Raw genomic sequence first — 15,249 nt, 5'->3', positions numbered from 1 at the left:
TGCTAGGGTTGTTCAAATTGTAAAAAAAAACATTATAGTTTTGATCTAAAAATTTATGAATTATGTACCTAAATTTTATTTATTTTTATTATTATTAGTGCAACAGTGTTACTGTATTACGCTTGAAGCATAGTTACTTGTACATAGTAAATATGATAAAGTGTCCGTGATACAAATAGCTTGATGCTAAATCAACAAATCTTGTCATAAAGACATTCTACCTGAGCATGCTAGCAGATCTATATCTGTTAGTTTGTTTTTAATAGAGCATACAAGAGCAATCTTTATTGAAAATTAATTTTCAAAAGTAGAGCTGAGTTTTTTTTTGTTTTTTTTTTTTATATTTATTTTATTTACGTTGTTCTGTTTATTGTTTTATTATATTTTTCTCTAAACGTTTTATAGAAATTAAGCAAGAGAAATTAGACATTGTAAAACAACATCCTGTAACCGTTCCAGCGACTAATATCAAGCCGGCAGTAGCAAATGTTGTCAGAACTCTGAATTTTACTGAGGGTAAGTTTTTATTCTTTAAAATTTATGCATAATAATATTAAGTTATAATTTGCTATAAATTGGATGTGTATAGATTTTAATTTTAATATTGATGTACGATTCGAACTATTAATACGTGGTGGTATCAAGCATACCCTAAAACTTCCATTGTATAAAAAAAAAAATTATTGAATTAGGCGTTACTTTGCGGAAATCCATAATTATACAAATTATTTAAGTTTTCTTTAGTGTTAATTCCGCCAATATTGTCTTTAAAACAATTCCACACGTGTTTCGCCTCTACACGAGGCATCCTCAGGACGTGTTGTCTCGCCAAAATCTGGCACGAGACGATGTGTATAGATTTTTTCAGGCGAAACACGTGTCGAATTGTTTTAAAGACAAATATTGGCGGAATTAACACTAAAGAAAACTTAAATTATTTGTATTCCATTGTATAACCAAAATTTTTATTATGTTTAGGTGTAAACGGTTTTAAGGCAGGTTGAACTTGTATTATATTTTTATATATTTCACTTAGTAAGTCCATAACGTATTGGTTCATTTAACTTCCTACTCTTTTACAAGATTGTTTTATGAGAAAACAAGACGTTGCCCATTTTATCGCAGTGCCGCTCAGGTTTATTGTAAAAACATGTAATTCATCGCATTCGCCCTCGTCTTTTTCAGGCATCTTTTTAAGTTGCATTAGAAATTGTATGTACCGTCGGAAGTGACAATAATATAACATTTTACAACAACACTTGGTAAATATCATGAAGCTGCATCAGATCATAAAGGGGCTTTGACTTGGCGAGAAGAACTGAAAAGGGACTCCCAGCCCATTTTTTAAATCATATAACAACCTAGCCTACTTAATATAATATACAATTTTAGGTGGCCTGCGCAGAACCTGACAAGAACCATGCATCATTGTCCTCTTAATAATTTTTTATACTATAGTAGGACTTCTTTGTCAAAGAAGCTTTAATATATTTCTTGAATTTGCGCTCAGCGAGTCCTAGTATACTTTCTGGTATTTTATTTTAAAATTGAATAACAAGAATGAAGGAGCCTTTAACTCTAGTTAATTCATTAAACGGCACGTAAAGTTTATTTTTTCTAACATAAATTATATTTATTGTGAGGGAACGATCAGTATTTTTATCTAGCTTAGCATTAGCCCAGTACTTCCCTAGCAACGACGCCCTTCAAACGGAAACGCTTGCTTGTTGACAGAAAAGGGCGCCATTGTGTTACCCACCTAGCCGGCATCCTTTGCAAAGAAGCTTTATACTGATAACGATAAGATTTTAGAGAAAATGAGAACCCCAACAGGAGCATTAGCAATATCATAGACCTTAGAGTTGGGTTTCGTGTTCGGGTATCGGTGCCTTTGAAGACTGTAGACCGAATCCTCCCGTTCCATAGTTTAATGTTAAGTTATCATTGTTAATTAATTTAAAATTATTCTTACATGTTCACATTAATAAAAAAGACTTGACTGCGGCGAATTTGACGAGTTCCATAGTTCAATGCTTAGTAGTCCTCATTTTTAATTAATTTAAGAATATTCTATCAAATTTACGTTAAAAAAAGCTGCTAATTATTAGCGACTCCGATCACAGCGAAAGGAGAATGCTGATTACCCCCCAGTTATTATTTTTGAAATCAAAACCCGGGTTTTGATGTTATTTTGATAAAATGTAACATAACTTCTAATTCAAAGCAATTCGTTAGTTTATGTACAATGATATGTTGACATAACTGAACCCATAAACTACGAAATACTTTTCATTAAATTAATTTTATAACATTTCGAAAAGAATTGACTGGATTTACCAAACCAAAGACATTACATATTTACCTACCTACTTAGCAGACTTGCAGATTTAGTAGACTTTCCTTATACAAATAAACTACACTACTGTGGAATAAAACACATAGCTTATTTAATAAAAATATACTTAATAATCAAATAATTTACAATTTTATGTGCAACAGCATGGTACATGAATAAAAACGCGTTTATTAAGATAAAACATGTTTTGGGTTACACTATTACTCAGGTAGTTAGTGCAACTTTTGGAGATTTTATTGATCGTGTTCACAGTCATATATACAGGATGTCCCAAAGTTATGGGACATGAAGGGAAATATCTTAAATATCGAAGATAGGCTATTTTACTGAAAGAAGACTTTGTTATTTTTAAAAGTTAGTAATTCTGCATTCAAAGATTTTCTAAAAATTACTTGCCTCGTCTGGGATTCGAACCGACTGAAATTTAGAAAAAAACACCCCTTCTCTTATGATGCCAATCGAAATAATGGCCAAGAACTAATAACTCTTATTAAGTAACATAGTATTTTAAAAGAAAGTAGTCAATTAAGTGGGTATTTTTTTGTAAATTAATTAATTAAATGCTCAAAATGTGATCCCTCTTGTCTTATCGCCAATCTTTTAATGAGTCCGCTGCCTGTTCATAAAATGATAAGAATATCATTTTATCGTGAATACTCGATATGATATGGCACAATGGTGGGCGAGTTTGTAACTCGCCCACGTTCTCGTATCGTTTTTTGAAGAGAAGACATCTAATGGTCTTACACCAGTCCGGGGATCAGGCCGGCCATCTAATCGGTCCATTCGTACTAATCCAAGATGGAAAAACATTCATTTTACGTTGTTCTTTTCTTTTAAAATACTATGTTACTTAAGAAGAGTTATAAGTTTTTGGTCATTCTTTCGATTGGCATTATAAATGTAGGGATGTATTTTTTTTACATTTCAGTCGGTTCGATTCCCAGACGAGGCAAGTAAATTTTAGAAAATCTTTGGATGCAGAAGTACTAACTTTTAAAAATAACATAAAGTCCTCTTTTAGTAAAATAGCCTATCTTCGATATTTAAGGTACTTTCCCTTCATGTCCCATAACTTTGGGACACCCTGTATGTATACAGTCACTGTTAAAAAACCACACAAACTAAATAAAACTAAAACGTCTTATCCTATTCCTAAAGTATGAAAATATGTCCTTTCGTAAGTAAATACGTTAAACTGTAAATAGTTCACACCAGAAAACAAAGTAATATTTACAATTATGAAGATTGAGGTGAGAGTAAAAACCCGATGATCGACGAATTTCCATCAGGTGAACGTTTTGCTCGTCTCTACCCTTACTGTCATAAATAATAATTCGATATTATAATTTTTTATTTGAGACTTTGAGGTGCCGACTCCACATAATGTGGGACCAAGGCTTTTATGGATAAAAATTAACATTTTTAGTTAGTTTCGATTACCTAAAAAAGACTTACGCGACTGGTTTCAGAGTATATGGTGTTGCCAAAATCGATTCTAAAACAAAAACATCGATTCGAATCAGTAAATGTCCACAGTACCTAAATTATAATCATTTGTTAAACCACAACACTCAAAGAAATTGATGGCTTCATTTCCGTCACCGCCATTTACAGGAAAATTTATATAATGTATTATTTAATTTTGAATTGAATCCCCTATTCAAATCATTCATTCTGATCGGGAAATTATGGCAAAAATTGAGTCAATATTATAGTATTATTTTTTTATGTTTTTAATGAGTACCTAATGCGTCTCGACTTTTCCAGCCTCTTTCCCCTTCTACATTGATTACACAGTTTGGGTTGATATTTTTTTATAGTTCCAGAGCCGATAAAAGAACCTGCTGAAAATATTTTTGTTGCAAAACCGCAATTCAAACCTCAAGCTCAGCTGCCTGTAACAAAAAATGATTCTAAACCAGCAGCCATATCTGATTCTGGAAACACAAAAGTGGCTACAAATGATAACAAAAATTCTGAAAATGTCTTTGATAACCGAAAAATATGCTCTCCCTTCGCTTTCAGCTGTAAGTATCAATCATAAAATTGCTTAAATCAAAACACATACAACAAACTTACCAGTGGGAGGCTCCTTAGCACAGGTTGCCGGCTAGATTATGGGTACCATAACGGCGCCTATTTCTGCCTTGAAGTAGTAATGTGTACGCATTACTGTGTTTCGTTCTGAAAGGCGCCGTAGCAAGTGAAATTACTGAGCATATGACACTTAACATCTTATGTCTCAAGGTGACGAGCGCAGTTGTAGTGTCGCTCAGAATCACTGCATTGTATAGGGCAGGACATATCAATTACCATCAGGTGAACGTCCTGCTCGTCTCGTCCCTTATTTTCACTAAAAAAAACACATTGTAAGCATGTACACAAGTAAGCACAGCTTAAACAGATTCGATTTGATTTGTTTGTCTCATGTTTTGAGGTAATCGATGTTAAAAGTTTTCTTTTAGGTCCCAATGCGCCAACATCAATTACCCAGACAAACATTTTCACCTCAAAACCCATCGCGGATATGACAAATATGTTCAGCAAATTTACACAACAGCTGGCACCAGAAGTGAAAACAGATTCAAAGGTTATACCGAGATCTGATGAAACCGGTGAGGCTGTGCCAACCACAGAGCCGTCGGTTATCGTAACGAAACCTGAAACACCTAAAGCTGCAAATATTAAACCCATACAAAATATATTAAGTTTAAAATCATCGTCACCTTTAAGCGATATTCAAAATGTTCCCGATGTCTTAAAGAGCAATAAAAATGTTATTTTTGGGAAATCAGCCTCTAAAGAAAATCAAAAAGAGTTGCATTCATTAAAGGCGGGTGGAGATAAGAAAGAAACTAGTAAACCTTTTACTATTCAATCTATGACAAACTTACCTCCTTCATCCTCTGCTCATCCGGTGTTTGTAGGTTAGTATTTTTTGTTTGTTTTGCTCTTATCATCAAAACGTATTAATTAAGCAAACGTTATAATTTGCAGTTGACCTAAAGAAACCAAATGAAATTAAAATAGAAAAATCATTGCCATCTACTTTCTTTACCCAAACCACAACACCACGTAAGTCTAAATTATTATAATATGATAAATTTTCTTCTTTTAGATGTCATTATTTATAATATTTTTTTGGAATATTTTTCAGCAGTTTCTACTGGAGTTCCTTCATCACAATCGACAGCAACTTCAGTAGCAAAAAGTACAACGTCGACTACAGATACGTTCAAAGTACCAGTGTCATCTACTATTACGTCAAGAACACCAGAGGCAACGAAAACAGGGCCAGAAAAATTACCGCAGATTTCCAAAGCTGAAAGCGTGGCATCAAATAATGATACAACTTCACCAATAGTTGAGACTTCTGCTACAGTAAAAATTAGTTTGAAGCCACAACCAGATTCAAGTAGTGCGAGAAGTGCATTTACAGATATTTCAATAAAAACAGAAAAAGCCTCGCAAAAAACTGTTGAAACTGGAATCACTACAACCGCAACCACCCAAGAAGAAGTAGTAAAAGATACTTCAACCGTAGCAACTTCTATGTTAGCCTCAACAACCTCCAATACGAATCAGCCTTCTAGTATATCTCCATCTCCACCAATCATTGCATCTGAACCTCCAACTCCAGCAAATGGGAATAGTACTAGCCCCACGTCGGCCCAAAGTGTATTTAGTGCTGCAAATAAGGTGGTGTTTGGTATACCAGCTTTGCCAGATGTTTCTCAAGCGCCGAGTGTAAGTTCAACGACACCAAGTTTTGGATCAAATACATCAACTTTTGGCACAACATCGGCACCAGCGACAGATTGTAGTGGCACAACTCAAGCTTCAACATTAAGTACAAGCCAATCCAGTCCATTTGGCACGGCTACCCAGCAAACTTCAATATTTGGTACTCCAAATACGACGTCTCAGACTATATTTGGATCATCTCCTTCAACCACACCTGCAGCTGTCTTCGCGTCAGCTAATACAACCCAAGGTTCCATTTTTGGGTCCCCTGCGCAAACTTCAGTTTTTGGTCAAGCCACTACAACACAATCATCCATTTTTGGTGCAGCACCACAACAAACGTCTATTTTTGGATTAAATGCAAATGGAACGTCAGTTTTTGGAACAACGACCAGTCAAGCCTCAGCATTTGGGACTCCAGCAACACAAGCTTCCGTGTTTGGGTCATCAACGCCACCAACACAAGGTTTTGGATCTTCACAACCTTCGGTTTTCGGTTCTTCAACACAGAGTTCACTTTTTGGGACATCAACTACAACTACTCAGAGTGGGTCCCTATTTGGCGATGGTGGCGCAAATTTGTTTGCTTCTGCTAGTATATCGACAACAACAGCTTCTCCTCAGAGTGGGGGCAGTATTTTTGGCAGGTTGGTAATATTTTTATATTTAGAATACTGTACTCCAATAGTTTTTTAAATTACCGTTACATTTAATTTGAGAAGGAATAATAGTAATATACATTGGAGATTAATAATATCTCTGTAAAGTTGGCGATATCATTACATTTAATTAGCGATTTATAAATGAATTAGTGAATTGTATGAACGCACACAACAACAGTTTTTGTTTCTCATTGATTTGCTATTTTCGGGGTATTATTTTTTTTCATTAATATATATGATAAACTAGTTTTTTTGGTAATTTAAAATAACGGTGGATATTTTCAGTCCTGGATCAGCATTCGGTAGTACGAATGTATTTGGAGGAAAGGCATCGTTCAATGGGTCAAATTCAACTGCCACAAATATATTTGGCGGTGGATCATCAACTTTTGCCCAGAAACCGGCGCAAGACTTCTGGGGTAGCGGTAATACTACAAGTGGATTTGGATCTGGTTTTGGTTTGTATTTCAATATATTTCAGTAAAACTCATCGATACTAATTTCGCGTATTCTTAAAAAATCATTGAAAAGAAGACAATACGTGCAACCACGAACGCTCTTACAAAATCTGATGTTGCAAGATCTACTCTTGATCAGCGGTACGCGGTTGGCTCGTTTGTCCTTTTATTATATATAAAAAAAAATAACAAAATAGGCTTGAATTTTGGTTTAGGTTATTTTGGTTTTAGATATTTGTTAGGGTTTTTATTTAGTTAGCAGATTTTATTTATATAAATCGGCTTTACTGACGATTCATCGGTGTTCGTACCTACTAGTTTCGGACCATTCGGAGGTCCTTCATTAGGGTGAATGTAGTGAGTGATAACGCTCTCGGGAGAACTGAAATATGAATATATATGATGAAAGCCGATTGACAAATAAAATTAATAATTTCTCGCGGAAGTTTTAATAGTTTTGTAGTGTACACATTGTTTCGCATTTAATTTATAATTCTGATTTAGAAAAGTACTAATATATCAAAAGATATATAAACTACGTGGAATGTTAAGGGTTGTACAAAAAGGACATTATGAATAGTGCTATCAACGTAGACGCGACAAGCTCTTTAAGCTTTTATTTTCAGGCCAACAATCAAGCCAGCCCTCAGTGTTCGGCAGTCCAGGAGGGAGCTTCAGCCAGCCATCAACTGCACAACCCTTCAGTAATCCACAAAGTGAATCAGCTTTCGGTTCACCGCAGCCTTCTTCTCCTGCATTTGGTGGATCACCCGCGTTTGGAAGTAAACCATCGTTCGGATCGCCACCTAGGTAAGTCCACGTTTACTTTTCGGTAGGAGAATGATGTAATTGTTTGTTATTTGAACATATTTTTGTAATTCTTAATACAAATATACTGCTTACATCGGTTTGAAAGGCGGTGAAGGGATTATTATAATCCCCACTACATCTACATACCTAGTCTTGCCGTAAATAATGAAACAAAGACAAAAAATAATATTTGCAAATAACATTTATTACTTTAACAGTGTCTTAGTTTAACACATATATAAAACAATTTAAAATATAAAAAGAGTCATTTAAACGTTGAGGCCAGTTATCAATAGAAGCACACACTCTCTCCATGGGAAAATCTTTAGGGACTCCTAATTGCGTTTAGCAAGCCGAACGAGATCGAGAGTAGACGTCGGCCAGTCTTAAGCTCTGATGAAGTCTGATACGTTCGTTTCCAACCAAGACTGAGTAGACCGAGCTTTATGACCCGGCAACAAGTCTTGTTGTAAGGACCATTCTTGGTTATTGAAGATGGTTTGTTAAGGTCACTACGAATACACTTGTGCCGATGTTTTGATACCTTTTTCACAAAAGTATGGCTCAGGCACTCCTTGTCTCATTGTACCTATTAATAGCCCGGTACACAAACGTGTTACTAATAACAAGTATGGAGAGTTTCAAAAATTGCATTTGGCTCCATACCTACTTTGCGTAATGCAATCACAGCGATTCGGTTCTCTTTATCACCCCACTCCATTTTAATATCGCAAAATATTGCACAATGTATTGGCACCAAAATGAGAAAACTCAATGAACAATCATACAAAAATAACAGATTCTAAATTCAAATGTGATATTTTGTTTATTTTTAATTGTAACAGTATTTATGGCCAGACTAAGTATATAGGATATTTCCACCTATATATTGATTCATCACGATGTCTCTGGAACCATAAGGCGTAGAGACTTGAAATTTGGTAGGAATATTCATTTCGCCGAGTAAAGGTCAGCTAAGATTTAACGAAATTCCACCCGCAAGAGTTTTTTTTATTATGAACAGAACATCATCTATCGGGTCAGCTAGTGAATAATAATATCCTAGTAATGTTTATTTTGCTCACCGTAATAAAGCGGCGATGTGACGTCATCGACTTCAGGGCCAGAGATTATGTAACCGGGTGGTACGTCTCGTCTCAAAACAATGGTTGATACAAAAATGATAGAAGCTTAGCGCGTGGCTAAAATTGATTGGTACATTGTTTACAGCTTTGGAGGTTCAGGTTTCGGTGGCACAAGCGCTAATCCTGGATTCGGTTCCTCCGCCACGTTCGGTAGTGGCGCGACTTTCGGTGGGACCGCTTTCGGTAATACATCACCAAAAGCTTTCGGTGGATCTTCCCCAAGTAAGTACTTATAGTTTTAACAATCGGAAAGATAATGATTAACAGATCTATACTACTAATAAATGTCTGTTTTTTCTTCCTGTACTGCGAAAACCACTGAATCGAGAGTGTTTAGGAGAAGGTTTTATTTGTGACTAAGAAATACCTATATATTGGCAATACAAATAATTCTAACAAGAAATTTCATTGCGTAATATGACAATTTATACAAAGAATTTGTAAAAAAAAAATTGTATTTAATAAACTAAATTTTAATCACCCTTATGTGGGTGACGGAAAATTGATTTATGTAGGTTAATGTTGTATTTTTTTTTGTTGAAGTAGTTATAGCCTTGCATTCATTTAGGCCCGATTTCACCACTGACACTTTAAACTGAGTTTCATAAAACTCAGTTTTACGTAATCGAGTTCAAATACCAGTCCTGATCTCGAATAAACGTAAAGCGATTTCACGGATACCTTTTGAGCGTGTGGTGTAAACTGAGTTTACATGTCATAAAGAATAAAATGTATCAAATACCAGTCAAAATATTCATCAATAAGTTTTTTTTTTATGAAAATAAGGGACGAGACGAGCAGGACGTTCAGCTGGTGGTATTTGATACGACCTGGCCAGTACAATGCAGTAACGGTCGGGATTCTTGAAAACACGAAAAATTCTGAGCTGCACTACAATTGCGCTCGTCACCTTGAGACATATGATGTTAAGTCTCATATGCCCAGTAATTTCACTACCTATGGCACTTTTCAGACCAAAACACAATAATGCTTGCACATAACTGCTTCACGGAACCCATTGTGGTACCCAAAATCTAGCCGGCATCCTGTGCAAAGGAGCCTCCCATTGGATAATAAGTATGAACAAATTGAAAATTTGTATGTGTCAATGTTTCTATTACAATAACAACAGAAGAGACGGCTCTTGAATGCGATCAAATATGTTGAACGTCAGCTATTAAACGGGTTTAGTCTATAATTGCGTTTAATTTGTGTTAGTGAAATTCGAATTGAATCAATAAACTCGTTTACAGGCGTAAGTCTAGTTCAAAGTGTTCTAATCGCGTTCTTCTTCAATGGTGAAATCGGGCTTAATGACGCCATGCTCCACGCTTTATAAAATTAAATTATTAAGACTTTATTATCTTATTTACTAATACGGTCTTACTCACGTTTTATCGGTGTTGGTACCGACTAATCTCGGACCATTTGGAGGTCCTTCATTAGGGCGAGTGTAGTGGGTTCGCGATGACGTCCTGTCGCTTACTGCGGACTTGGGGTCGTAGTGCGCGGCTTGACAGGGTGGAGGGCGCCGGTGGTGATGACAAGCACGGTATCACTAACACCGTGTCACTATTGGTGTCCACGGGTGCACAAAATGTACTCACAATGTCCACTACGTGATCATCGCCGATCTGCCTATGCCCATTATTGCGAAATGCGTTTAGTAACACTGATTTCCAAGTAGAATGGTCCGAAACTAGTCGGTACTCACACCGATAAAATGTGAGTAAAGCCGTATTAATAAATAAGATGAATAAAATAGTTGGGTAAGGTAAGGGTGTGATACTAAAGCGATAATAATAAATCGACTCTCTCATCCCACTTCGTGAGTTTTAATATATTTAATGTAATGTTTTTTTGCAGGTTTTAGTCCTCCAACACAGTCAAATGCAACATTTGAGAACCTGGCAACACAGAATACGCTGACGTTCGGAAACCTCGCGCAACAGACGGGCCCGAGCAGTCCGCCCGCTCCTAGCTTCAACGCGTAAGTTACATTTACAAAATATAAATATGCTTCCGGAAGTCCATCGGTATGGCTTAACGTTTTTCTCGGGTGTAATTAATTTACAATGTATTTCATATAAACTATAAACCCATCTCTTTTATGCAAGTCATCAACTGACGAGAAATGTCTTTGGTGCTAGGTATGACCATTGGGAGGCTGCTTTGCAACGGGCGCCCGCGCCGGCTAGATTATGGGTACCACAACGGCGCCTATTTCTGCCTTGAAGCAGTAATGTGGAAGGATTTCTGTGTTTCGGTCTGAAGGGCGCCGTTGCTAGTGAAATTACTGAGCAAATGAGACCTGACATCTTATGCCTCAAGGTGTCGAGCGCAGTTGTAGTGCCGCTAAGAATTTTGGGGTTTTTAAATAATCTTGAGCGCCGCTGCATTGTAATGGGCAGTGTGTATCAATTACCATCAGCTGAGTGTCCTGTTCGTCTCGTCCCTTATTTCCATAAATAAAATTTTTTTTCCATAAATTTTGGTACAAATATAAATTCTTATTTTTAATTCTGACATACTTAGACATAGACTTATCAGAAGAAAGCAACATGGCGCCTAACCGAAATTCGTGACGATTTGTAATAAAAATTCTCTCATACGTCGATATAGAAGTTTCACTTCATAAATTATGGTGTATACTTCCATGAGCCAAAATTGCCCGTAGCTCCCGGAGTACTATATCTTTTTCGATTACGTAACTGAAAGGAAACGCAGAAATTCGTGTCATTTTGTGAAATTTCGTGTCCCGCACGGGTTCGCCTTAGTTTTTTTTTTATGGTATAGGAGGACAAACGAGCGTACGGGTCACCTGGTGTTAAGTGATCACCGCCGCCCACATTCTCTTGCAACACCAGAGGAATCACAAGAGCAATGCCGGCCTTTAAGGAAGGTGTACGCTCTTTTTTGAGCGAAGCTTTGTATAACATCGTAATATTTTTCAGGTCACCATCATTCACCGCTTGGCGTGGCTGATACAAGAAACGAATTACGGGGTTATTATGATATTGATGTAACTGTTGATAAAATATTTTTATATGGCTTAGTAATCGAAGAATATTAATAAATTAAATGACAGTTTTTTTTTGCTTTGTATCCTTGAATCTAACCATAACATTAAAAACTGGTTTCTGCGTGGGAATTCATATCCCTCGGTATCTTACATGGTATGCATACACACCATTACTGACCTAAAAAGCGTTTAACACAAGAACCTACATAATATTATGGATTTCAATACCTGTCTACTTTCTGGCTGCCTATATTGCCTATTTTGAGGACCGCGTCCGCATCTGTGCGTGTGTCTACAGGTCCCATAGTGGTAACGCAGAAACGGATCACCTCACGGGCTGCGTTCAAGCGGCAATTGACGAAGTACTTGCACAGATCCCCTCCGCTGAAATCGTAATCTTGGGTGATTTCAACGGGCACAATGCCGAATGCCTTGGGTCACGCACTATAGCCTACGCAGGGCGATATTTGCATAATTTTGCACTGTCGTACGGCCTGTCCCAATTGGTTTAGTCGCCAACGCGATGGGTCAAATACCGAAAACATAATAATATTGTACGTATCCTTTTCTGTACCCCTGCCATTCTCAGACTGCCGTTAAGGCATGGTAGTGGGAGAAATTTTTCCCCTTCGCTGAGTTTTATATCTACTGGATGTTTTTCTAAACTCTTTTTATAATCATCTCATACCAGCTAAAACACCATCGAGAATATACTTAAATAGTAGCGCGATGTGTATAAAATTATTCAATCATCTACCGCTAGAATTAAAAAACACACCACAGAAACGATTTTCTGGACACCAGCTGTTTAAATGGTTAATAGACAAAAAATGATTTTTTTTTTAATTTTACACAAACACTTTTGCATGATAATTTAAATTAGCCGAATAGAATACATTACAATAAATTTAATATCTAGTAAAGTGAAGTATTCATTTATTCATGATAACACAAAACATATATACATAGTAAAATTAACAAATTTAAAAATACGGCGTCACGAAAAGGACACCCACTCAGCATTTTTTGGAATTGAAATAAGGATCACCCCAATTCCAACACTGATTTTCAGTAGGTACCTACCAAGTCGTCCTGTTGACAGCAGCCGTAGACAACACGGTTCCTTTATTTATAGGTCTTAAAAGTGACCGTCTACAAATAATACAAAAAGAGAAGAATCTATGAAGTATAACTCTGTTCGAAGCAATAATTAAATTTCATTACCGGTTGCCTTTTCTCCTTGTTTAGAAGCCATAGATTTTATTGCAATTAACGTATTGGTAATGTGCTATAATATCGAACATGCATATATTTCTTGTAAAAAGAAAGAAAAAGAGGGGGCAAACGGGCAAGAGGCTCGTGTGGTGGGAAGTGGTGAGGCAGCCGCCTATAGACAGCTGCAACAGTAGGGGTCGAGTCTAATATTTTATTAAATGGAGAGGTAGTAAAACCAGTGGAATCTGCTGTATTTCTTGGCATTACTCTTGATTCCAAATTGCAGTGGGGCCCCCATATTGAAGGATTGGCGAATAGCCTTAGTTCTGCAGCATATGCGGTTAAGAAAATAAGACGATTAACTGACATAGATACGGCGATATTAGTATACTTTAGTTATTTTCATAGTATTATGTCCTATGATATATTGTTATGGGGCAGTGCGGCCGATATTAATACTATCTTTGTGCTGCAGAAGAGGGCTATTCGCGCGATTTATAACCTAGGTCCTAAAGAATCATTAAGAGAAAAATTTAAAGAAATAAACATTTTGACTGTTGCTTCTCAATACATTTTTGATAATGTTCTGTATGTTCATAAGCACATTGAGGAAATTTCTAGAAACTGTGACATTCATAATGTTAACACGAGGAACAAACATAAACTTGTTATGCCTACTACTCGGTTGGGTCGAGTTAGTAAGTCTTTTGTTGGGCGATGTATATGCTTCTACAATATGATCCCAGAATTTGTACATTACAAAACAAATGTGTTACGAAATTTAAAAGAATTGTTAAAAAAACGTTTGTGTGGGAAAGGTTATTATAGCATAAATGATTTTCTTAATGACACGACGGACTGGGAATAAAGCGAACACCCTCAGGCTCTTTAATTATAAATGTATATTGGACGATATTACATTGTAATCCATATTTTATATTTAAAAAAAAAGCCCGCTGAGTTTCTTCCGTCCATTTTTCTCAGGTCTGAGGCAGTCTCTTTTGAATGGGTGGTAGTTTTTGACGTTCAATAAGTGATTTTAAATCCTATTTTGAATAAAAAAATTTGAATTTGAATTGCTGCCTATTGACCAATAATATTTTAAACAACTGGAGTAAACGCAAAAAAATATAGACATAGCTGTCGAAGCTATTATGGTGTCATTTGTGGCATGTGCCATATTTCGGCTTTGATTTTGTATGAGGTGCATTATCTATATGTATAGAACGTCATTGGCACGCATACTAACACAAAGTGACATAGAAATCGCCAGTGTAAGACGTAGCTTGTCACGCACACTGAAGTAATAAACCTGACCTGTTTTCATCGGTTGTCTAGCAGCAAGAGGCACCATCTAGAGTTCTACACATAGGGTAAAGTTGCCATATTTGAACCGACGCTTTGAACCACCAAAGTTTCTCGCAAATGACAGTATCTAGACGGAAACGAAATAGAAAAAACATTTCCCCCTGAGGCCCCTCACATACTTGGTAACCACCAGCGACCGAGTGGCTGCCGTTGAGAGTGTACGTATTTAAGTGTGTCTTGGCGAACTCAAAAATTATTACGTCACGTTTACGAAATGGGCAGTAAGTATTTTATTTATCGCTATGGTTTTGGTATTGACTAACATTATATTGATTCGAAGTTCTTTTAAATTTTAATTTGAATATCTAGATATAACGTTTATTTTTTTAAATTTAGCGAATTTACTTCGTACATAGTTGCTATCATTGTACTACCTTTGATCTCTTCAATTGGACCGGTCCAATGATAGGGTCTTAAAAAAATGAAAATCATAATGGTTTTTTTTCAACAGGATGGATTACAACGA

At 36.2% G+C, this 15,249-nt stretch overlaps 1 protein-coding gene across 8 annotated transcripts in view; it reads left to right on the top strand.

Moving 5' to 3' along the window:
* LOC126978455 (nuclear pore complex protein Nup214) overlaps positions 1 to 12,270 on the top strand; it is a 36,553-nt gene extending 24,283 nt beyond the window's left edge. The window contains exons 17-26 of one of the 8 annotated variants that reach the window (XM_050827257.1): positions 460 to 516; positions 4,186 to 4,386; positions 4,825 to 5,286; positions 5,357 to 5,434; positions 5,517 to 6,750; positions 7,051 to 7,223; positions 7,850 to 8,033; positions 9,264 to 9,400; positions 11,045 to 11,168; positions 12,133 to 12,270. In XM_050827257.1, the coding sequence (XP_050683214.1) occupies positions 460 to 516; positions 4,186 to 4,386; positions 4,825 to 5,286; positions 5,357 to 5,434; positions 5,517 to 6,750; positions 7,051 to 7,223; positions 7,850 to 8,033; positions 9,264 to 9,400; positions 11,045 to 11,168; positions 12,133 to 12,163 (2,681 nt within the window). In that variant the 3' untranslated portion in view covers positions 12,164 to 12,270. Of the gene's footprint in view, positions 1 to 405; positions 517 to 4,179; positions 4,387 to 4,824; positions 5,287 to 5,356; positions 5,435 to 5,516; positions 6,751 to 7,050; positions 7,224 to 7,849; positions 8,034 to 9,263; positions 9,401 to 11,044; positions 11,169 to 12,132 lie in introns of all 8 variants that reach the window. The other 7 variants (XM_050827256.1, XM_050827255.1, XM_050827254.1 and 4 more) reach the window with 7 other exon arrangements.
* Positions 12,271 to 15,249: the final 2,979 nt, after the last annotated feature.

The sequence above is a fragment of the Leptidea sinapis genome, chromosome Z (genome assembly GCF_905404315.1).
Source record: "Leptidea sinapis chromosome Z, ilLepSina1.1, whole genome shotgun sequence".
Lineage (NCBI taxonomy): Eukaryota > Metazoa > Arthropoda > Insecta > Lepidoptera > Pieridae > Leptidea > Leptidea sinapis.
The sequence above is the reverse complement of the archived record's forward strand: the minus strand, read 5'-3'. Positions and strand labels throughout refer to the sequence as shown.